General features: G+C 37.4%; 1 protein-coding gene and 1 pseudogene across 1 annotated transcript in view; one reads left to right on the plus strand and one right to left on the minus strand.

Annotated features, from left to right (window-relative positions):
* Positions 1-10,121, minus strand: part of Prim2 (DNA primase subunit 2) — a 256,410-nt gene extending 246,289 nt beyond the window's left edge. The window contains exons 1-5 of the mRNA XM_026398949.2: positions 10,053-10,121; positions 8,955-9,118; positions 6,878-6,981; positions 3,663-3,742; positions 2,045-2,165 (exon numbers count right to left, since the gene is read on the minus strand). Coding sequence (XP_026254734.1) covers positions 2,045-2,165; positions 3,663-3,742; positions 6,878-6,981; positions 8,955-9,108 — 459 coding nt within the window. The 5' untranslated portion in view covers positions 9,109-9,118; positions 10,053-10,121. The remainder of the gene's footprint in view (positions 1-2,044; positions 2,166-3,662; positions 3,743-6,877; positions 6,982-8,954; positions 9,119-10,052) is intronic.
* A 688-nt stretch (positions 10,122-10,809) lies between these two features.
* LOC144256435 (bcl-2-like protein 1) lies at positions 10,810-24,670 on the plus strand (annotated as a pseudogene).
* The last annotated feature ends 498 nt before the right edge of the window (positions 24,671-25,168 follow it).

A 25,168-nucleotide genomic window follows, 5' to 3' on the forward strand; every position in this document is an offset into this window, starting at 1 on the left:
CATGGAGGAATCTTTCCCAACAAAACAGGGTTCAATCTCCTCCACAAAAAAAAAAAAAAAACACTGACATACCACTTCATACCCACTATGATGACTAGATTTTTTTTAATATTTATTTTTTAGTTCAGTTGGACATAATACCTTTGGTTTATTTTATTTATTTTTATGTGGTGCTGAGGATTGAACCCAGGGACTCACATTCCATAGGCAAGCGCTCTACCACTGAGCCACAACCCCAGCCCAATGACTACATTTTTTAAAAAAAGATAATAACCGATGTTGGTGAGAATGCAGAAAAACTGGAACCCTCATACACCTATAATCCCAGCACCCCAGGAGGCTGAGTCAGAAGGATTGAGTTCAAAGCCATTTTCCAGCAATTTAACGAGGCCCTCAGCAACTTAGTGAGACCCTGTCTTTAAATAAAATTTTTAAAAAGGTCTGGGGATATAGTTAAGCACCCCTGGGTTCAATCCCTGGTACCAAAAAAAAAAGATGTTTGATAATAAGCCACTTTGGAAAACATTTTGACAGACCCTCAAAAGTTTAAATACCTTACCCTATGACCTAGCAATTCTAATCCTAGGTATATATTTGAGAGAAATGAACATATATCTATACAAAACCTTGTACATGAGTATTACTGCAACATTATTCACAATGGTCAAAATGTGAACAAAATCCGAATGTCCATGAACTGCCAAATATATAAATAAAGTATTTGGAATTAAGTACTAATACATGTGACAACATGGATAAAATCTGAAAGTATTATACTCAATGGAGGAAGTCATTCACAAAGGACCATGTATTTTATGATTCCATTTATATGAAATGCCAGAAGAGGCGCATTCACAGAAACAGAAAGTAGATTAGTGGTTGTCAAGAATTGTCAGAAAGAATAAGAAGTGGCTACTAAAGGGTACAAGGTTTCGTTTTAGGGTGATGAAAATGTCCCAAAATTAGATACTAGGAATGGTTTCATAACTCTGTGATTATACTTAAAAACCAGTGAACTATATGTTTTAAAAGTATGAATTTCAAGATATGTAAATTCTATCTCAATAGATACATTATTAAAAAAAAAAAAAACTATACATGGCAATGTTTTGAGACACTCTAGAATAAAGATGGATCTTTTCAAGGATAGTTTTTTCTATGACCTAATAAAAATCAGTAATATCAACAAGAGCAAAAAACAAACTATTTCTAACATGAAAGGATAAATTAATTGGAATACATAATAGCAACAATGGGCTTCACCAAGGATAAAAGCTAAAAGAAAAGGGGAGAAGCAATAGGTTTGGGTCACATAGTTTGTGCACATCACTTGACTATGCCTAAGTAGGTTATTTAGAGACCTCAGAAGAGGCACTTTTAAGAAGAAAATGACAGAATTATAGAAAGTGCCTTCTAAATATATAATGGACACCAAAAGTACACTAAATGTCCCCTCCCCTACATGCAATCTCTTTCCCCCAACTCATATACTAGTGTTCCTTGTTACAGTGGGTACATCCTCAGACAGAATTTATCAGACAGGACAAATGTCTTTCACCTACTCTAACTTTTATTTTATTTGGCCCAAGCCACCCATTGCAACAGCAAAATAGGGTTCAAACCAGTCCCACTACCATTTGACTACTCTAGATCTTGCAAAACAGCATTTTTCTATTGTCCCCCCACAGCATGGATCCACCTAAAAGACATAAACTATTTTTACCCACAATGTTTATCCTTGCTAAATGTCCCACATACTTCTTTTTACATAATTATACAATCATTCAGATTCACCTACAAAAATTATTTTTAAAAACTATTAAATCAGGTAGATTCTACTGACAACTGACTTAAAGAAAGCACTACCTTCTCTAAACTTCACTACTGCAAATAAATAACTATCACTAATGTGCAAAGCTACTCTTTCAGGCGGGAGCTTAAGAATGTAAAGAGAATAAACTCCTTACATTACTATCAGCACTTAACGCAAAAGGGAGGGATAAATAGTGAAAACAACTGGAAATAACTATGAAAAAATACTTACAGCCTCAAATTGCAAATGGCTATCCTTTAAGAAATTCTGAATTTTGTCTTTGGGTAAAATATTGAATCGAAATCGAAGGAGATCCATTTCTTGTTGAATGAACCAGCGTCTAAGATCTTCACTGAAATGGAAACAGAAAATTATGAGTATAAACTAAAAATCCAATTAATATTAAATATGAGAAATTTTTGTGAAACAATATTCAAAGATGACAAGATGCCAATAGACAGCAGTTAAAAGCAGATGAGTCTTCTACTGTGATAAAGAAAATACAAATACCTCAAACCACACACTCTTCCAGGGATATGCTGGGTATGAGGTCAAGGGATGTAATGAACATAAAAGATTAAATAAAGAATACTTCAATTCTACTGTCATGAATAACTAATTAAAACAAATAAAAAATTTTAAAAAGAAAGAATGCTTCAAGTCTACCTGAATTATTACTGAATAGCAAAAAGAAAATAGTACACTGCATTTACTGTAAGTCATTTACATTTGAAAACGGGGTACTCCTTTGGTCAGGGTTGGTTTCATAAATGCCAAATTAAGTTTTTTTAATATTTTTATAGTTCATTTGAGTTATACATAAAATTAGGGTTCATTTTGACATAATCATACAAACATGGACTATATTTTGCTCTAATTCAGTGCCTACTACAAATAAATAAAATTTCTTAAGGCAACTTTTTCTTTAAATAGATTATGATCAGTACATTTTACAAAGTAAAGCTTATAGCTTTGCAGATTATAACTTCACAAAATTTAATATATGCAAGAATACTTCAATATTTCAAAGCTAACATGAAAATATATTCAGTTGTAAAGCAGACACAGCATGCCTTATAAGGCACATATCATTATTGCAATATTATAAAATATTTATCCTACTGCATGTAAAACATGATTTCATGTTTTTACTTTTACAGACTGTCAGCAATTTATCCATTATACATATTACATAAACTACATATGCTTTTTTATAAAAATAAAAACTCTAGGACCAAAGTTTATGATCATAATTTCTCAATTATGATCTTGGGATAGGAAGCAATTCAAGATTTGTTCTGAAAAAGTCTACTAATAAAAAGAAACAACCATAACTATATTATTTGGCCAAAACTAATAAGAAAGGAAAAACTAGATTTTTTAAAAAGCAGCTAACTCCTTCTCCCTCTGGGTGGCACTGTTGATTTACAAGAAACCAACCACCAACTGAAAATAACTAGTGTTAAGAGGCCCGTATATCTCAAATTCCAAAAAACTGTATTAAATTCAAGTGTGTGTTTAAGTCACTGTTTCTTATGAATATTTCCAACTTCTTTTCTGGAAAAGTATCAAACATCCTTCCTAATGAGATCCCTTCTAATTTAAATTCCAAATAAAGAGTATCTCTCATAAAGTTAAAAACTTTCATTGGGAAAAATCTTGCAATAGAAATTTTCAGTATTTTTTTTAAGCGACTTGTTTCAGACAATTCACTACAACAGTGTCCAAACCATGGCACACCAGTTCCTGAAGTTATTCTGGGTTTTCCTATGTTCAGTACAAGCAGCTTCCCATGTACCAATTTATAACCCAAGATTTCAAGTTTGTGAGAGTACAAATGTATACTCACGACTGGCAATAAGCAAGGCGCAAAATAAAATGAGAGATGTGATCTCTTCTTCGTGGTTCATATTCATCTTCTAAGTTTTCCTTAAAAATAATGACACACAAATAAAATCACTGCATGAGAATGAAAAGAGTTATAAAGAAACATTGAATAAGCAAAAGTCAATGGTAAAGTAAAAGAATTTCAAAAACACATTTCTAAATATGCTTTCTAGAATAATTATCATTTTACTTAAACTACAACCAGCTGAAACTAAGAACTGAACTGATTTCATCAAAACCTTCTGGGTTTGGACTCAACTATTTTCCCTTCGCTTTCTTTCTTACCCAGCCTATGCCTACAATACTTATTCACTGCTTCAACCATTTCTTAGACCAATCCTCAACTTCTTTAATTCCAACCATTTGGCAAAAAACAAGATTCAAAATTAATCTGTAGCTACAGTCCGCAGGCCTATTCCCAAAATGCTGAGAATTTCTGGAGGAAAAAAATACACAACTATAGGAATTTAGAATATAAAAATGAATGGCCTCCAACCTCAAGTAGACCCTTACCAATGCCAACAAATCTTTATTCAAGCCCAAAATGGCAAGATCAAACATTTCAGGCACTCACTAAGTACCTGGCACTGTTCTAAGCATTTTTAATGTAGCGACCCATTTAATTCTTCTTTTAAAAACTAGGAAGTAGGCACTACTATACCCTTATTTTAAAGGACTGAGGTACTCTGAGGTTATATAATTTGGCCAGGGTCACAAAAGTGTGTCAGTCAGCTTTCTGTTACAGTAACAAAATACCTGAAATAACCAACTTAAAAAGAGGAAAGATTGATTTTGGCTACAGTTTCAGAGATGTCAGTCCATGGTCACTTGGCCCACTGCTTTTGGTTCTACATCAAGATAGAACAACATGGCAGGGAATCCATGGCAGAGCAAAGCTACTCATCTTGTGAAGACCAGGAAAACAAAAAGATAGGAAAACACCAGGGCTCCACAATCCCTTTCCAGGGCATACCCTCAATGACCTAAAAACTCCCACTAGGCCCCACCTCTTAAAGTTTGAATCACGTTCAAATATCACCAAGCTAAAGACCAAGCCTTTAACACATGGGCCCAGGAACAACATTCTAGATGTAAACTGTAGAACAAAGCTTAAGCAGCAATTACATATTGTCAGCCATGTGACAATTTGACACATAATTGTCTCCTTCCTTGTTTCTTAGAAAAAATGTTTCAATTTTCACCAGTTGCTTTAAGGTCCCTACCATAGTACCTTTCTCTCTAAACAGGTGACTTCACCAGGCTATCAGGCAAACTCCTTCAGCTCCATGTTTCTGCATCCACATGTTATGTTGCCTTCCCTAACATCTCTGTGGACACAGCATCTCTCCTTCCCTGAACCTAAAGCTAATCCCTACACCCAAATCCTGCGACTCATTTGCTCTTGCCTCTGAAGGGCGACCTTCATTTATCTAATGTTCTATTACAGTATCAAGCTCCCCTCCTATTCTTTCTATTCTAGATCTTTCTTTTCAACTTATAAATACGTTTAAGTATCTCCTGTCATATGTGTAAATATATATACATAAATGTATATATACATGCACCATTATGTGTGCCCATGTGTATATGTGTGCACCTTCTCTTTTCCATGAAACATCTATGTTCTGCCCTATTTCTCTCTTATTTTTTTTGCTAAGCGTCTTAAAAGAGTTCATATTTCATACCTAACTCTCCACCTCTCACCTCTCTCTTCCAGCCACTATCCTGAATCTGCCCCCATCTAAGAGAGCCCATCCAACTGTTAAATCTAATGGACACTGTGCAACTCACCTTTATAAGATCTATCGTAAGCTTCTGAGACTATTGTGGTTAAGAGTACCATCATAGAAACAAAATGTCCAGATCCGATTCTTGGCTCCACCACTTACCATCCTATAGGCTTGGGCAATTTAGTTAGCCCATCAGTAAATAACACAGTTTCCTCATATGTAAAATAGGGACAACATAGTACCTACGCAAAAAGACTACTGACTAAACTACATGGGTTAATATAGTTAGAACAAAATCTGGTACATAGTAAGAATACAAACATCTGCTGTTATTTCTATATTATCATTATACTATGACAACTATTGTTGAAATCCCGCATTCCTTGGCCTCTATTACACTACTATCCACTTCATCTCTTACTTCTCAGAAAGCTCCTTCTCAGTCTCCTCCCTAAACTCCTCCAATTCCACTTGCCCTTAAATATTGGTATTCTTCACTATCCTACATCATCTTCTCCTCTTAAATTATCTCCCTAGGATGTACTCACCTACGCATGATTCCAACCCTCCTCTAAACCTGCACTCCCACTAAAGATGTCTTCTAAGTTCAAATTTGTATATCCAATTATCCACTTGACATTGCCACAGGCAACTCAGCAATTTAGCAACACCCTGACTCAAAGTAAAATTTAAAAAGGGGTGGGAATGTAGCTCAGTGGTACAGCATTTGCCTAGCACACACAGACCCTGGATTCAATCTCTAGTACCATAGAGGAAGGGGTGTAATTCTTAACTTTCCTCTCTGCTTTCCCCTATAATAAGTTATAAAAAAATTTTAATTCTACCTTCTTAATATCTCTTCAATCAGTCCTCTTTTCTCATTAATTCAACTCTCATTATTTTCAGTCTCCTGTTTTCACTCCTGAGGGACATGACTCTATCAATCTGCTATCGGCACTCATCTTCCCAAAATAAATATCTTATCACATCTTTCAGGATGCAGTTCCAGTATCTCCTCCTCTGGAAAACTTTCCCAAACCTCCTCAATCTCAGCTGGATCATTATATGTGCTCTTAAAGTTCCTGAGGCCAATTCTAACAACCGCATTCATCATCTGTATTACACAGATACATTTGGCAATGTCTGGAGACATAGAGTGAGTGAGAAGAAGCCAGACATGCTACTGAGCATCCTGCAATGCATAGGACATTTTCTTCAACAAGGATCTATTAGGCCCAAAATGATGATAATCCTGAGCTTGAGAAATCCTGACATAAGCATATGGACTGCATGTCAATTACCCAAGTAGACTGTAGGTACTTTTGTGCAGGGTCTATGCTACATTAGGCTTTATAAAAGCCTGTGCTTAATATAAGATCTTTCCCACAACTTACACAATAATATGAAAACAAACATACTAAAAGAATTTTTTCCCTCTTTTACTTACTCTGTAGGAAAACTTCAGCTTTCGAATCTCAGCCTCCAATTTACTCTGGTATTGCTCAGTTCCTTTCACATAGCTCACACCAAGATTTTCAACTGATTTTAGCACTGAAAAAGAAAAAGAAAAAAGTAAAAATGTAAGATAATTTTTAAAAACTAAATTCAACACAAAAACTATAGAGAGCAACCTCCTAAAAGAAAAAGAAAAAAGTAAAAATGTAAGATAATTTTTAAAAACTAAATTCAACACAAAAACTATAGAGAGCAACCTCCTAATTACCTGTTTTTAGAACATGAAAAAATAAGTTTGATTTTCTGCAAGTTTATTAGATGAACTACATATGCTTGAAGGAAATTATCTCCATCTACATGAAGAAAATATGCATGTTCTACAGCAAAGTCTAACACCAGAGAATCTCAATCAGGGGAGAGAGAAGGATGAAGGATAATCCTTGTTGTACTAAGCCACTATTGTTGAGGAATGGGAAATTATGTGGTATGGAAAACAAATCAAGCACCCTGTTTGCATTCTTCACGGAGAGTTGGCCATTTGGCAGTCTGCTTCATTTACTCAGCAAGACTCATAATAAAAAAAAAACAGGCCTTCCTTTCCTGATTAAACAGAGAAGGGGAAGACACAACAATGAAGAAGCAGAACCATCATATGCAAGCAAATCATCTAAAATAGATGTCACATACTGTTCAAAGATCCTTAAAGTCCCTTATCAATCTTTCATGGATTCTTCTCTTGAGGCATTTTTTAATTCAAGAATGAAAATCTTGCAAATTATCTCCTGAACCCATGTTCCATGGATAGCTCCTTATTATGGTATCCCTTATAACTTCCCCTTATTCTGCTTCTCATCTTGCCATTCCCAGCTCCATTAGCAGAGTTTCTATCCACTAGATCATACAAGCAGGAATTTCAGCTACCCTACACCTGCTCCTTCACTCCTCATATTCAGAAAACCACCGAATCCTCTCAAAAATACTTTATTTAGGCGTAGGATATAGCTCAATAGTGGAGCACATGCTTTGCATGCACCAGGCCCTTGGTTCCATCACCAGCACCAAAAAAAAAAAAAAAAAAAAAAAAAAAAATCTCCTTATTATCTCTTAAAAGCTTTCCCTTTCTATCACTGCCATTGTTATTACTTTAGTTTAGGCCCTTATCATTTCACTCTTTAAGTGCCAAACCCAAGGGACACATTTATCATCATCTCAATCCCTATAAATCATCTGACATTACTAAGCTTTCTAAAACTTTTCCTCCCTTGCCTTGACTCTCACATTCATCAAAAGGATAATGAGTGCCCTCCTCTCAGTATTAGCATTCCTCACCCTGTTCCTCTAAGTATGAATGACAGTATTTCAACCCTCTTTCTGATTTTTCCACAAGGATATTGTGTAACATCAAATCTGAACAGTACTAATATTTCTGTTTCAGTTCATGTTTAACTCATTCCTTTCTTCATCAACACACAGAGGATAAGCAAGCCCCAGTACAGTGTTCACACTCCTCTTACACTACAATACCATACCATCAGCATGGCACATATGCCCTTGGTTGTCCACACTTCTCCATCCACCCTATATTTGTCACTGTCCCCTCAAACGTGACATTCTCTCCTCCAAATCTTTGTGTAGGTATTATCTCAGTTGAGAAAAACTCTTCCATTTCTTCTACTCATCCTTCAAAGCCCAGATTGTATTTCTACTTCTCTAAGAAGACTTTCTTAATCAGACTAAATCAGTTACTCCAATTTCTATGCTTCAATAGTACTACTATTTACTTTTCCTGAAGCAGTAAAAATGCTGATTTATGACTATAATTTTAGGTATCCATGTTTTAGAATTCAGCTTCAATAAAGATACAAATTACAGTATTCACTTCAAACTTCCCGCCACCTAGAACACAAAGATAGTCAACAAATATGCATTTTTAAATAAATAAATACAAATCCCTCAATGCAAATCCTCAATAAATATTTGTTGGACAGATTAATGAATGAGGGAGATAAATTACTTTCAATCATTCTCACAAATTATGATATACACATTCTAACTTAAATAGCACTTACATTTAACTCTATCAATAGCCAAGTTTTCAAACTCTCTCAAAGATATGTTTTCAGTGGGTGGCTGCAAGTAAAACTGAAGGCTATGAGGATAACACGCATTCCTCTGGTCGCCTGCCAACCTCAGCTTCCTCCGCTTTCCTCCAGTAAACTGCATCTTGGATCACCTTTGGAAAGAAGCACATAAAAATGGAAAATGGAACTGAAAAGAAAACAACAAACAAAATACATCAAGAAACAATTCCACATACACAGTCATCAAACAGATAAGTGCCCTCCTCTCAGTATTAGCATTTCTTACCCTGTTCCTCTAAGTATGAATGTCAGTATCTCACCTCTCCTTATGATATACACATTCTAATTTAAGTACCACTTATACTTAACTCTATCCATAGCCAAGTTTTCAAACTCTATTAAAGATATGTTTTCAATGGATGGCTGCAAGTAAAACTGAAGGCTATGATGGTAACAAGAAAAAAAATACTGAAATTGACGGCAGGCACAAAATGTTAACAATGGTGATCCCTGTATGATGCATTTTCCAGATTTTCTACATACACCTGTAATAATTTTTGTGATGGTGAGGGAGATGCACTAACGAAAGCTGACAGCAGGCGCTGGTCCTAAATTAAAGCAAAATTAAAGTCCGGTGATGTTACCTGCTCACTGTGGGTCTTTGTGTCACTGCCTTTAGATATCTGCGACCCCAAGACTTAGGATGAGGTTGTATATAGACTGCAATCCTAAAATCCGAGGAAAGGCGGTAGGTTCTGGCTAGATCAGAGACATAAAGGACTATGTGTTGCTAACTTTCTTTCGTACGACCCTGGAAAAACAGAACAACTGTCTTTTGGATCCAGTCTTTGGGAAACCCTTTTAGGGTGCATCCACAGGTGCCTTATAAAAGTTCCCACCCCTAATTTTCCCAATTCCCCTCGGGCACCACGTCTCGCCCGAAACAACCAAAACCCAATACTCCGCCCCGCCAAGTCAATCTTCTGCTCCCACTGCCAGAAAAGTGATCTCCTTTTTTCCTCGACCTGCAACCCTCAAAAACGGGACTGCTCTCCGTGCTAACTCAATTCCGGGAGTTTCTCTTACCTGCAAATGCCCAAATGCGAGAAAACACAAATGCTGACAGCAGTTTTCCCGAGTGGCGGGAGATTTCATTTGAGACCGGAAGCGGAAGGCCCTGGTGCAGAAGGCCCGCCCCCGACGGCCCACCCACCCGGCTCTGGCAGCGCGCATGCTCAGTAGGGAGCAGAGGGAGCCAGTGTTTGGGAGTTCCTCCCACCCAAGTTTTAAAATGCTACCCCGGTATGTGAAGTTTGTAGATTTTGATAGTTGAAACTAGGATCCGAAAATACTGCTAGCAGCAAAAGTGTCCACGCAGAAGATTATAACTTCATTGGTAGACACTGACACCGATCCCATTAATTGAGGGATACGTGGCATTTTAACTTCAGGGATGGCATTCATCGCTCTTTATCTTGGGTAGGAATGGAGAGAGAACAGACCGTGAGCTCCCCTTTGCTCCTGGCTCACTAGGACACTTTTCCCCTTGACTAATCTTTCAGCGATTCTGTACCCTGAGTTTGCAATGAGAAAGCAGAAGCTGAAAGTAATTGTTAGTTTGCCCATCTACATAGGATGCGTATTTTATCTCATTGGGGCTACAAACCCCCCCCCCCCAGGAGTAGGCTCCACGTTCATAGGACGCTCCTCACAACACTTCCCAGTAATGTCTGTAGAATGGACTAGAATGAGTGGATAAGCTCTTATTCGCAGAAATCTGCAGGAAATAGAACAGATCAGCCTTGGAGGGAATGTAGGTTCAAAAAAAAAAAAAATGGAAGCGATGGGGAGCAAGTGGGTGAGTCCTTTATTTTCCAAGTTTGGGAACAGAGACTCAAGGGGCGCATTAGAGCCACACTGGGCCTCCGACAGTAGTCCAGAGTTTTCAAGAACTGGCAGTTAACTTCGAGTTTGGCCCCTAGGAGGCGTGTTTCCCTTACTTTTTTGGCGCCGGCGGCTCTGGTAAAGTAGACACTGGAGGTGAAGAACCCTTTGAAAAAGTTTTTAGCTATGCAGAGTATATTGATACAATATCAAGATTCAAAGCACCTACGCAGCATAGACTAAACTGTGGATTTCCTTTATGCCAGGACCTGTTGTAAGTGCTTTACATAATGATTTTTATTCTTAAAATCACTTAAGGTGGGCCCACCTGTGTCCCACCCCTCTGGCCTTCCAACCTACATTCCATCACCAAAACTATAAAAAGGGGAAACAACCGCACTTCCATGGATTCCACCTCTTGGGTCCCCTTCTTCCTCCAGGAGAAGTCTTTTCTGCTGTCCTTTAATAAACTTCTAATTTCTACTCTGAAAAAAAAAAAATCACTTAAGGTGGGTTCTATTGTTACCCCATTTTACAGATAAATTGAAGAACAGGACTATATCCAAGCACCACTGTGCAAACCATCTCACTGTTCTAATTCCACTAATGTGGCAGCAGAAGTTCCCTTCCTTTTTGTATCAGACTTAATAATAAACATCACCTGGTCCAAAGACACCTTAGAACATATATGAACTTCCTGAAAAAAAAAAAAATACAATCTGGAGCACAGACCATAAGAACATTTATGAGTAGTATCTGATCTGTGGATAGAGAAGGAATCTGAGAAAAAAATCTAAAGATTTAACCATAAAAACATAAAATCAGGGGCTGGAGTTGTGGCTCAGCGGTAGAGCACTCCTCTAGCACATTCGAGGCCTTGGGTTCGATCCTCAGCACCACATAAAAATAAAAGATATAAAGCAATTTTTAAAAAATTATTTTAAAAAATAAAATCATTCATCTCAAAAGGTCACAAACTATTGTGTAGTCCTCAAAAATGTTAATACTATCAGACTATCAGGATTCAAAGAACTTATGTCAATTTTAAAGAAAAACTCAAGATTCAAACTGGAAAATGGGAAAGAAAAAGAACAAAGTAATAATAAAGTAGGAAAAATAAACATTTTCATTGACACCAAATAAATTTTCCCCAGCAAAAGCAGGAAAGCTTTCACAATTAAAATGTTCAATGTGGCCACCTGTGTTGCTCAGTTAAGCTCCCAAGACTCTTATGATTCCCATACCATGTCATTTTTTTCTCATTATATTATTCCTCTACAACAGAAGGTCTGAATCTTTTGGAAACATGAGCGACTCGAAAATTTGGCAATTTATCTCCTTCAGAAAAATGCACCTACACACCAAGTTTATATACCGTCTCAAAAAGTTTATGATCACTGTGTGCAATTGGTTAAAATACTAGCACTACTTGATTTTAAGCCTTTTTCTGGAAGGTCCTTTTGTTTATCTTTTTGAGCCTTAAAGTGCATACCACAACATCTTCCAAATTAAAAGATGAGTAACTAATGTCATTTTTATGACCAATACAAAAAGAACTGGAAAATGTGTTCATATTTAACATTATAAACTTTTTACCATGTCACATAATAGCTGCCTTTCCATTATATTAACTTATTTTAAATCTCAGGGAACAAAATAAAGCCAAAGTCTGTCAACTATTCCAGAATCTTTATTATTTTCCAATGCCAAAGTTTTGGGCACTATCTGACTGAAGAGTGTTTTCTGTATCCAGGGGCAATTTCAATATGAATCTACATATTGCAGCAGCAACAATGCAAAATAATGTTAGACATTTCAGTAGCTATTTCCAATAAATCACTGTTAGCACTTTCATGTATTCATTTCAAAATCAAAAATGGGTTGATACAATGCTCAGCCCTGGAAACCAAGATTCTTGTAAATTACAGACACTGATCTCACAATCAAAAGTAAGAAAACATATAAATAGAATTTTTCTTCCACTGAACTATAATTATTTCAAAAACAGGAATGACTGTGGCATTTGTTTTTGTAACCCTTGTTCCTGGCACTCCATGGGCCTTCAACAAATATTTATGAAATGGAATTGATAAACACTGTGAGAGACGTATGAAAAAAACCTGCCAGATTCAACTTCACATTAAACAGATGGTTTGAATCAAATGTGACTCCATCCTAAAAAACTTCAAGTCCTCATCTGAAAATTTCATACACATTCCTTCCAGAATGACTTGGCTCCCTATTTTAGCCTATAATAAAGCACAGAGTACCTTTTCTGGAAGAATTTCCATGAATCATCACTGCATAATTCAATGCCTGTCCTGGGTAACACCAGCTATGGACAGACTGGCCCACAGGGCATTCACCCTTAGATGACTCCAGATCCCCAGGACTTCTGTCCCATAATGTGTTACACAGTTAAGATATTAGTTGCCATGGCTGGTAAATCAGAGTGAGTGTTCATTCTTCCCTGGTGCAGGGTGTGTTGTCCTAAAAAACAGGGGTGTGGTAAATTTCTTTTACTAAGTGAGCATGCTCTGAACTCGAGGTCTGGCCAGCCCTGCTTGCCATGGAAAGCAGAGGAACAGGAAGTTCTTCTAGCAGAATAGTGGACCCATAAAAGCTAATGCAAACCTCTGGTCCCATCACCTTCCCCACTTCACGGCCTAACTCTGGGAGTTGGCGAGGAAAAAAAAAAAAAAAGTTAAAGAGAGTATTTATCTCATTCTTTCTCGTTTTGCTTTATTAATCTTAAAGCAATAAGCAGGAAAGCTAGAGAGAAACCATACTCTTGTGTGGGAGGGAGTACTACACTTCCATATATCCACATTATTTGATTTGTTCCAGAAATGTTAATTAATACCAACCAAGCCCAGACAATGTTTTTGATTTTGGAGATTAAAAAAAAAAGTGATGAAAGAACCAAAAATTCCTGTCCTCATAAACCTTATATTCTAGGGAAAAAGAGAAACAATAAACAAGATAAAAATACCCATAATTATGTAAGAAAATAACTGCTAAGCAGAAATAATCAGCCAGAGAAGGAGGCTGTAAAGTTTTTGGAGGAAGCATTGAAATTTTAGAAAGAGTGCCCAGGAAGGATCAACTAAGAATGTAACCATAAAGCAGAGACCAGAAAAATTAAGATTTATTCATGTGTATCTTCAAAAGAATAGCACTCAGGTAGATGGAAGGCTTATTATAATTCCATAACATTTATTCCTGGCACAGGAATAAACAAATTAATGGAAACAGAACATGACCCCCAACCATGAAGAAGCCTAGTATATGACAGATTCACTGCAGAAATCCATGTAAAAAAGACAGACAATTCTAAATGATGCTGGAAAGACTGGCTATCCATATGGAGGTGGACTTTATTCGCTACATTTCATTATATACAAAAAATAAATTCCAGAAAATTAAAGCCTTACATGTGAAAGGCAAAATATTAAGAATTTAGCATAAATCTATAGATGGTCTTTACATCTTGATACAGCAAAGAATTTCTGAAACAAGACTTTAAGGGTCAAACACAGTGGCACTCACCTGTAGTTTCAGCTACTTGGAGACTGAGGCAGGAGGATGGCTTGGGCTTAGGAGTTGGAGGCCAGCCTGGGCAACATAGCAAAAACCTCATGTAAAATAAAATTTAAGAAAAAGGACAAACAGTACTCAGATGGATAGTAATGATGGCTGCATGATAATTTAAATGTATTTAATGCCACTATAAACTTAGAAATGAGTAAAGTTTGTGTTATGCATATTTTGATCATGTTTTTTAAAAGTCCAAATTAAAAAGAGATTGATAATTTTAACTACATTAAAATTAAGAATATAAGTTTTAAATATATATAGATACATTTTTAATGATCCACAAAATGGAAAAGGATATAACTATCACGGGATTAGTATGAGAACACAATCAAAATGGGGGAAAAAAATTAAAAATACAATGGGGAGCTTTAATAGGAATTTTACAACAGAGAAACAAAAATGACCAATAAAAATATGGGAATATGTTCAATCACACCAGCAATTAGGGAAATTCAAATTAAAGTCACAGTGAAAGGGCTAGGGTTGGGTTCGGTGGCAGAGGCACTGTGTGAGGCACTAGGTTCGATCCTCAGCACCACATAAAAATAAACATGATAAAGATATTGTATCCATGTATAATTAAGAAAATATTTTTTAAAAATCACAGTGGAATAGCACTGTACACTCACAAGAGGGACAAAAAACTAAGTTTCAATATATGAATTGTTGACGGGGACTCATATGCTGCAGGTAGAAGTATTAACTGATAGAAGTACTTTGAAAAAAATAATTTGATATCACATGATAAATTTGAAGGTCTACAACTCTTTATGCATGTACAGTAATTCTATTGTAAATACTGTACATCCTCCAGAGAAATTTTTGTCCATAGATATCAAAACATTAACAAGAATATTCATGGCAACATCAAAAGAATAAAACACTGGAAACTATCCATCAGAAAAAATGGGTAAGTAAATTATAGCCTATTCACACAGTGGAATATTTTAAAAACCAAATAGTGAAAAGGAATGAACTACAATTAAGTGAGCATATTAACATGGATGAAAATATTTTTTAAAAAAAGCAAGTTGTGAGAGAAAATATGTATGTACTGGGTGTTTTCCATTTTCCACTCCTCACCTAAAAGCACTCTAGTCCTCTTTCCTATTCTCTGATCCAATCCTGAATAGAATATCTTAAAGGCTTTCTGGGCTGCTTAACATTAGGTTTAGTCAGTTAGGCGCCCCACAAGGAGATGGGGAGGAGAAGGAAATGAGTTCAGTGTACTTATTTCTGTAGCTGCCTCCCAATAAGGCTGCCTGTGTCCCTCAACCTGTCATTGCTCCTCTCAAGATGGCTGACCCAAATGACCATCTCACTTTCTTTGGTAACAGATCCCCTCTATCATGCAGGCCAACAGACAATGACGTTTACTTCTAGTAAGCCCTTTTTGATGCACCATTGATTACTGTGGTTCCCTACTTCTGTGCCTTTGTAAATAATCTCTGCAAAAACCATCCTTGAATTAGACTGTTTTGAGAGTGCCATCTGTCTCTTGTTGGACCCCAATTGGTACAATTCAGCATTTATATAAAGGCTTAAAAACAAAAGTAAAATAATATATTGTTCGGGGACACATACTGTAGGTCAGAAGTGAGCAAATTCAAGATAATGGTTATTATGGCCATGGATTTTCCAATATTGTAATAGGAACTGAGATCTCAAAGCATGGACTCCTGAAGGCTGGATAAGGAGGCTTCCTAAGAAGCAAACTTTATACTCATAAGGTCCCCTGCCACTTTTGTCCATGGGCTGTGATGGGACCTGTCCCTAATAATACAGATCCTCCTTCTTCCCTATCTTCCTTGTCTCTGAGCCTCTCAGTTGCCAAGATTCAAAGGTTTGTTTCACTGAGAGTCACCTCCCTCACCTAAATGCTTACCCTCACTTGCCAATGAAATTCACCCCTTGTTTTAATGACCTGATAGGAGGTCACCTGAACCTCCCAAGCAGTTTGTCCTACCTCGAGCTTCTCAGCATCCCAGATGCATCTGGAAGTTGGTGATAGGAAGCAATCGAATGTATTAATCAAGTCTTCTCATTTAGGGTAGGATAGTATGAAACTGAGCATAAAATCCTAAGACTGGGCCTGGGGCAGAAGAAGAAAATTATATAAAAATCATATGAAGTTTAATCCAGTATCTTTGCTTTGACATTGGAGTCTAAAAAAGAATGCAATAAAAAAAAATGGTGACCTTGATTTAGCCAGGGAGAAACCATTTTAAATACTGGTATTTATGAGCACTACTTATCATTTATAGATAATTGCCACATGCACCATAGCATGAGGCATTTCATTGCTCTGTGCCAGATTAACTTTCTGGCAGTTTATTTTATTACAGTACCAATTATTCATGCCAGCTCAGAGCATGGAAAGATTATAAGAAATATCTATTTCTAGTAAGCACAAAATCCATTTGGTGCCTAACAATTTGATAGAATGTCCCTTACTATTCTTCTCCTATTTAAATTTAAACTAAATTGAAATCCACTGTGCAAGACCCGTCCACCTAGAGTCATCTTATTTATATTTAAAGGGATTGATTTGAAGAATGAGAGCTTAAGAAAAGAACCTAAGTGGCTGTTGGTGTCTTAGTAGTAGAGCACTTGCCTAATGTGTAAAAGGTGTAGGGTTCAATCTACAGCAACATGCACACACACAAATCTAAGTAATCAAGGTACTATCCTCAGATACAATTTATGCTTTATAACTGATGATATTTTTCAGGGTACTATCCATAAAACCTGATAAATGAGAACTTCTAAAGTGAATTACTGATCATTCCAGTAAGATCCTAGAAAAAGTATTTGTTTTCTATTTGGGTTATTACTCAAAGTGTTTCATTTTTAATATGAGATTAGTTTTTAGACTGTGAGCTGCTTGAAACCAAGATTATCCTCACCCATTTTTGCTCTCCTGCTCCCTGCCTCTACCCCAGTAACTGGCACAGAACAGGATTGTGTAGCTGTCTGCTGAACTAAATTGAACTCTTTCATTTTTATCTCTTATTCCAGATGGGCTCTCATATGCCTTCTGATGTAATTCTCCACAGAAGATGTGTTTTCACTCTAGATTTTGGCTTTCCCACTGAAATTCCTGATCAAAATATTTTCTCTCAGTTGGCTGATTTTTGGAAACTGAAGTAGGTATAAATATGATCCTGCTCTGATGCCAAGATTTCACTCCAGCTTGACTAACTGATTGATAATCATGTCCAAAAGTTAGCATTCGCCACTAGAAAATGATCTTTTTATTAATTTATTTATTTTAATTAGGTATATATGACAGCAGAATGCATTTTGATTATTGTACATAATTGCAGTACAACTTTTCATCATTCTGGTTGTACATGATGTAGTGTCACACCATATACGCAGTCATACATGTACCTAGGGTACTGATGTCCATCTCATTCCACCATCTTTCCTGCCCCCATGCACCCTTCCCACCCTCCCTCCCCTTTGCCCAAAGCTCCTCCATTAGAAAATGATCTTAATAGTTCAGAAAATGGAAGTCAAAGAATGAAAAAATGAATCTACCTTACTCTATTAAACACTTCAGAATCAATGCTGAGGGCTTCCCAAGGGACACAAAGGAAAGGGAGTAACATGTGGAATCACCTCTCCTGCATTTTCCTCTCTTTGAACAACAAACAAAACATTATCCATCAACCAGAGTCCATGTGGCAAAAACTTCATCCTTCTAGAAAGAATATGATTTTTTTCTTATGGGTTTAAAAATTTTAGGTGAGTGTCCCAGAAGCACCCTAGACAGGCTTCTCACCTATTATTCTCTTTTCTAGGCTACTCTGCCCGCTGGAGGCCCCCCGGCAATGGGCCCCAAGTCAAGTGCTCCAGCCTCTTTCCCAGGGATGGGCTCCTTTCCTCCCCTATTTAACTCCACCTCTTCCCCCAATCCACACTCATACCTAGGCCACACAAGTAATTTTTAGAACCAAGGTCAGTCTCCCCCTAAGTATATTTATGAAGAGATTGGATTGTTTTGTGCTTTCTCCAGTAGAATGATAGGAGCAATTTTTCTACAAACTCTAATAAATGGCCTTCACTGAGGGAATTTTCAGTCTGCAGTGAAACATAATCTAATTTTATTTATCACATACTAAAGCCAGATTTTTCCAGTTATATTTGTTTCCTAATAATAATGATATTGACAATTGTAGAGCATATTATAGTTTTCAAAGTAATTTCATTTGTATGATTGAATCTAGGACTTCTCCAACAAATGGAAATCTCTGGGGCTCCTTCATTATATTATAATTTCCATTTTTTTTCTTTCCATTTTTCTTTCTATTTTTTATGGTAAACTTTAAAGGTTTAATAACAAGCTGTCCTGTTTCAGTTGAAAGGTTGTTCCCAAACAATTCCATATGGCTTTAGTGCAAGCCATTTCATGTGACACCTATTAGTGTCATGTGATCATCTGAAATGACATGATTTGTCTTGCAATGTATTGATAAGTTTGTCTAGAAGATTATCCTCACCTGTTTTAAATTTGTAGATTGTAAAGTTAAAAATGTCAACCATCACCCTGCACTACCATCACCAATTTGGATTTGGAAAATACAATTCTCAATTCAAAATTTCCTCCAACAGTTAAAAAGATGAAATTTGATTTTCCTCTTGCAGTCATAATTTGTAATTATGAGATATTCTCATGAATAAGCCTTTAGTTTCTTAAGATATTTAATAAGTAGAACCAGAGGTTTAGCTCAGTGGAGAGTGCTTGCTTAGCATGCATGGCCCTGGTTCAACCTCCAGCACTGCAAGAAAAGAAACAGAGAAAGATATTTAGTAAATAAAGATTTGGTTTGATATTGTGAAAAGAAGACAGTGTAGAAAAATTAATCACTATTTAATTGAGTACATCCAGGATAACTTGAACATGAAAAAGTTTTATTGGAGTTAAATATGACAGATACTAATTTATCTTGCTAGTAAACTAAGATTTCACAGTAGTTGGAATAGAGAGTTGTGGTAGGACAGGAGTTTCCATAGGATAGGTTATTCAAAAGGCACACATGAGTCAAAAGAACCTGCCCAGCCTATCCAGCCAGTGCTCAACTGGTATCACAACTAGAAGTGTTGCTTTGATTATGTCTTCTGATCTACCAACTTGCCTTAGCATACAAGCAGTGTGTGTAAAAGTAAATATACAGTGAGGGTTTTTCAGTTAGATTTTCACTCTTTAGGGGGTTAGGGGGTGGGGATGAACAATTAAAATGATTAGCCTGCCACGGGGGCTGGGATTGTGGCTCCGTGGTAGAGTGATCACCTTGCATTCACGGGCCCCTGGGTTGGATCCTCAGCACCACATAAAAATAAACGAACGGAATAAAGGTATTGTGTCCAACTACAACTAAAAAAATTTTTTTTAAAGATTAGCCTGCCAATTGTAGTCATTTTAAAAATCTAAATAAATAAAGCCATCTATAGAAATAACAACGATTCAGATGATAATCTACTATGCTCAAAAATTTTTTAAAGGAAATAAAAAGATGACTAAATTTTTCTAACAATTAACCTCAACATATGCCCTTCAATTTTAGCATAGCATTACTAATTTTAATCATACTACTTTTATAATTTTGTTTGTGTTTAATGCAAATATACATGTTTCTATGTGCGTATTTTAACCATAAGAATATATAAACTATCATAATAACTTCAATGACATAAAAGTGATATATATCAATTCCGGATATCCTCAGTAATTTTCTTTCTCTCAAGGGCGTGTTTATAAAACATGAGCTTGAGAATTACTAGTTTAATCATAAAATAGATTAACAGTAAATCTTGCGATTTATAATGCTACTCACATGATAAATGCTATGTATTAATTTAAAATGTTTTCGATGAATTTTAGAAATTTTAGAAAAACATCTTCTTTTAAAATATCAATGCTTACTTTCTGAAATTAGAGATAATGGATTTCATGACATAGTTCTTTCCAGAATGCATTGACTTAAGGATAGAAATAGTAGACCTTTTGGAGTGTTTATTTTATGAAAGATAAACAGTGTTATTTAAAAGAACTGTTCCAAATTGCTCAAGGTTGTTTAGAACTTCCACTAGCCCTAATGGAGCTACAAAATATTAAGAAAGAAAAATATGTTTTAGTAGTTGTGCCTTTGAGAGATAAAGATAGTACTTTCATTGCTAGGACATTTCATATATTCATCTCTTATTTATATGTGAATAACAAAGCAACAATTTTCATATCTCTGTTGGACATAATTTTTAATGTACTATTTAAAATTCAACAGCTATTTTGAAATCAATGAAATATATGGAAAAGCCAAAATATTTGCTAGTCAATAAGTATGTACTTAAGTGGAGCACTTAAAAATTGAAAAGTTAAATAACCTGGAATGAATATGTATGTATGTATGTATGTATGTATGTATATAGTTCAACATTTATATATATTCAATTGTAACTCTCCCCATAAAAACCAAATGAATAACTAAACTATTTAGTAAATATTCATATTTAAAGTATGTTTTCTCTAAAACATTTTATATTCTCAGCATTGCAAGGTGAGGCAATGTTTCATATTTGGTGGCTCAAATTTGGAAGTAAAGACAGTTCATATTTAGAAGCAAGAATCTGGTAACCTTAGGAGAGAGACTGAAAGTTCTGTCTTAGCTTCAACCTCCAAGCCAGTGCTGGGAATGTCTTCTGGAGTGTCTATCCTGATGTGGGGCACCATGGAGAAAGCAAAGAAAATCAATCCTAATTGCATCTCAGTTGTCTTAATTTCAACATTTATATCATCAATAATCCATTAAAAAAAAAGGTTTTGCTGAAACTCCTGGTAGTACTGCCTATGTTTAGAAATCAGATTGTGATTGACAGGCTTTCCCCACTTTATTCTTAAGACAAATCATTGCAAACCAGGAAGGAGGTGAGAACTATTTCTAGACTAGACAATTTCTCCCATTCTTCATACTGCCACGCCTGGAAGATTCAACTGGCAGCCCTCCCTATCCCCTTTTAGTAAAAGGGAAAGACTTCGACTCTAGATACTTTTGTAAAGATTGGTGTCTGGGGCAGGAAGAGGCAGAGAACAGTGGTGAAAGGTCTTCTTTGGTGCTACTGTTTTCCCAAGGGGCAAAGGTGGAAAGAAACAAAGGCATCTCAGTATAATGATGAGGACCATTGTTTCTAAAGGCAGAATCAGAACTATGTTAGTAGGGCAAATAGCAATTCCAGTTTTCACTAAGACTTATCCAAGAAAAATTAATGTCTGTCTTTGAAAAATGTGCTGATTTATTAAGCCAGCTAATAATAATAATAATAAAAAACTGCTTCATTAGTCTTCCTATAGGAAGACTGCACTCAAACTTGAAGACATTAACCCACATTCAAGGGATCAGCACGCACTACCCAGTCCTCAGATCCCCAACACACAGACACCCATACATTCACACACACACACACACACACACACACACACACACAGAGCAATGAACAGCAAGTATACATTCCTATGCACTCCCACCTTGCCCACCAGAGCTGAGCTCAAGAGCATTATTCTAATCCAGGTCCTACAGTTGCTGGACCTACATACTTGAAGCTTGTGAGGATGGAGAGGCTGAAAACCAAGTCCCAGGTGGAGGCGTCTGATACAGGGAAAGTCCAATTCCACTAAAACTTAACTCTTGTACCCCTCCTTCTGTGGTAAGTTCTTTTTGAAATTATCCCAACCCTTCAGCAAAGGATTTCATATAAAGATGAACAAGGTGATACAAAGTGTATGTGTGTGGCAAAGAGTGTCTGCTCCAACTCCATCCCTCCTGAGCCTCAACAGAGGAAGGACATCAACCCTTCTGTGGATTTGTCAAGTAGTGCTTGAAAGAGACCACATGTTGTACCACTACCTTTGCTGCCTGCAGAATAAACTAAAACCCTCTGGACCTGAGGACCAGCAAGTTTCTGTTACTTTAAAAATACCCTTGGCTTACATATAATCAGTATATAATATGCAGAGAATATGGGAGAGGGAAGATGAAAAATAGATTCTTGGCTCTCCTCTCTGTACCCAAATATAACAGTAACCTGGCTCATGTTCTGCCTCCCATACCACCATGCTTTAAGTAACTATAAAAGAATCAGGCTCAATTCTTCATTGGGCTCAAAAAGAAACATGTGTTTACCATGCATTCACTGACTCATTTAACAACAACAACAAAAAATTATTGGATGCCAAGTATATAGTAGACTAGAGGAGAAGGCAACATGGGATACGAGGAGTTCAGGAAGTTAGCACTTTGCACATTTTAGTCTAAGATAAGAATTCCCAAATTCTGTTGCTAGAACCATTGATTGTTTGGGGCCAGTATGTGACAAAATGAGAATGGTAAGAACCATGTGGTATAGAAATGCAAATCAGAGTAAGGTTGGGAAGGACTGATTTTTTATTCTGAGAGTACATCCTTCCGCAACTTTTTCTATTAAAATTCCTTCCTTTTATGAAATGGCATAGTAAGAAAATTTTCTTTCTTTATTTTTTAATTTGGAAATGCTATGTTGGTCAATCAAATTCTTTAGTTTACAAAATTACAAAATTTGAGTAATACTCATCCAAGAAATACACATTAAAGCCCTGAATATAATCAAGCATTTTTATGTGGTAAATTATAGTTTATAAAAGACTTTCATGTTCAAGATCTCATTGGAACCATACCCTTTCCCATGCCTGAACACACACACACACACACACACACACACACACACACACACACACTCGGGCAGGGAGAGAATTATCCTGGTCATAGGGCTACTAAATACCAAGCAAGAATAAGAACTCAGACCTGACTAAACTCTCTGTAAACAGAGAAGAGTAATACATGCTGTATATTCACACACCACCCCACAACCACTACCATCACCACCATCACCACTCCCACCATCACCATTACCACCTCCACCCCATTATACCCCCATACACACACACACACACACACACACACACACACACACACACATTTACTTGAATTTGTAGTTCAAAGTAATAGCTCCAAGACCACAAGATTCAGTCTATCCTCTCCCTATTCTTTTGATAATTCATTTATTTTGCTCCTTTCTCCAACATTGAGAACCCTGGCTTTGTTATCCACAAGCCTTCTTTTTCTGTAAAGGTTTTGTTTTGTTTTGTTTTTTCTGGCACTGGAGATGGAATCCTGGGACACTCAACCACTGAGCCACTTCTTAATTAGTTTGTTCCAGCCTATAACATACACAAAGTAGATTCGGAATTGCCATTCCACGGAGACCTGGCCACCTGGCGACCTGGCGACCTTGCGTGCCTCCTCGACGTGCTTCGGCGACCGCGGCAGCTCTCACGCTCCTCCAGAAGAGTGCGCAGCGGCCCCGAGGGCACGTCTGTGGAACATTATCTTGGCTTTTCATCTTAGAAGCGAATCATTAAGCAGAGACCAGATTCAGTGGGTGAGCACGTGTTTTGGACACTGGACTGGTTGAGCCCACCTCTATTTTAAAAATGCCTCCGAGGAACCTGGAACTAGTGATCCACTTTCTGTCCTTGAAGCTTTCCCAGAAAGGAGACAGCTGGAGCCAGCTTGGCCGTGAGGAAGAGAACCGCCTTCAAGCCCCACAAAGGGCTGAATCTGAAGCGGGGCCCAGCAATGCCACCCATGGCCACCCATCCCGGCATCACGGGGACAGTCCCATGGCGAGTGGAGCCGCTGGCCCTAAAAGGAGTTTGGATGCCCCAGACGTGGCCCCCCTGGTAGCCGTGAAGCCAGCGCTGAGGGAGGCAGGCGACAACTTTGAAGGGCGGTACCGGCATGCATTCCCTGACCTGACAGCAGAGCTCTGCCTCGCCCCGGAGACAGCACGTCACACTTTTGAACAGGTAATGGACGAACCCTTCCGGGATGAGGTAAGCTGGGGTCGCATGGTGGCCTTTTTCTCCTTTGGAGGAGCACTGTGCTTGGAAAGCAGAGACAAGGAGATGAAGGTGTTGGTGTGTCAGATCGCACATGGCCACTTACCTGAATGATCACCTAGATACTTGGATCCAGGACCACAGCGGCTGGAACACTTTTGTGGAACGCCATGTGAATAATGTGGCAGTGAATAGCTGGATGCGCCAGGAGAGCTTCAACTGTTATTTCCTGATGGGCATGACTGTGGCTGGCGTGGTTCGGCTGGGCTGGCTGTTAAGTCGGAAGTGACCAGACCCTGACCACCCACTCACCCTCCCACCTTGCCCCACCACATCCCTCTGTCCAGCCACCATTGCCCCAGGAGAACCATTCATTACATACATCTACGCCCACCATCCTTCACTGCTTTGGACCTAAGACCTGGTTTCCTGCAGTTCGTTTTCTAGAACGACTACACTTCTTTGACAGCCACCTTCCCGAATATCTCAGTTATCTTGGCATCAAAGTCTACAATATTTTCCCAAAATCTGTCCCATGAAGACTGAAAGGGTGGTTTTTGAACCTCTTCCCCAGAAAAAGACTAGATTGCCTTTGTTTTAATGTTTGTAGCCTCAGAGTTGATTATCATTACCCATCCCTCTCTGGACCTGGGCCCCTATTCCTTCTATCTCTACCCCCCAAGAACCATTTAGAGGCCACTTTTGGCTAATTAGGAATTCAGGCTGCTTGGGATGAAGAAGCCAGGATCAGGACTTCCTCCTCCACCACTGGCCTGGACAAAGTCCC

This window comes from Urocitellus parryii, chromosome 8, assembly GCF_045843805.1.
Source record: "Urocitellus parryii isolate mUroPar1 chromosome 8, mUroPar1.hap1, whole genome shotgun sequence".
Taxonomy (NCBI): domain Eukaryota; kingdom Metazoa; phylum Chordata; class Mammalia; order Rodentia; family Sciuridae; genus Urocitellus; species Urocitellus parryii.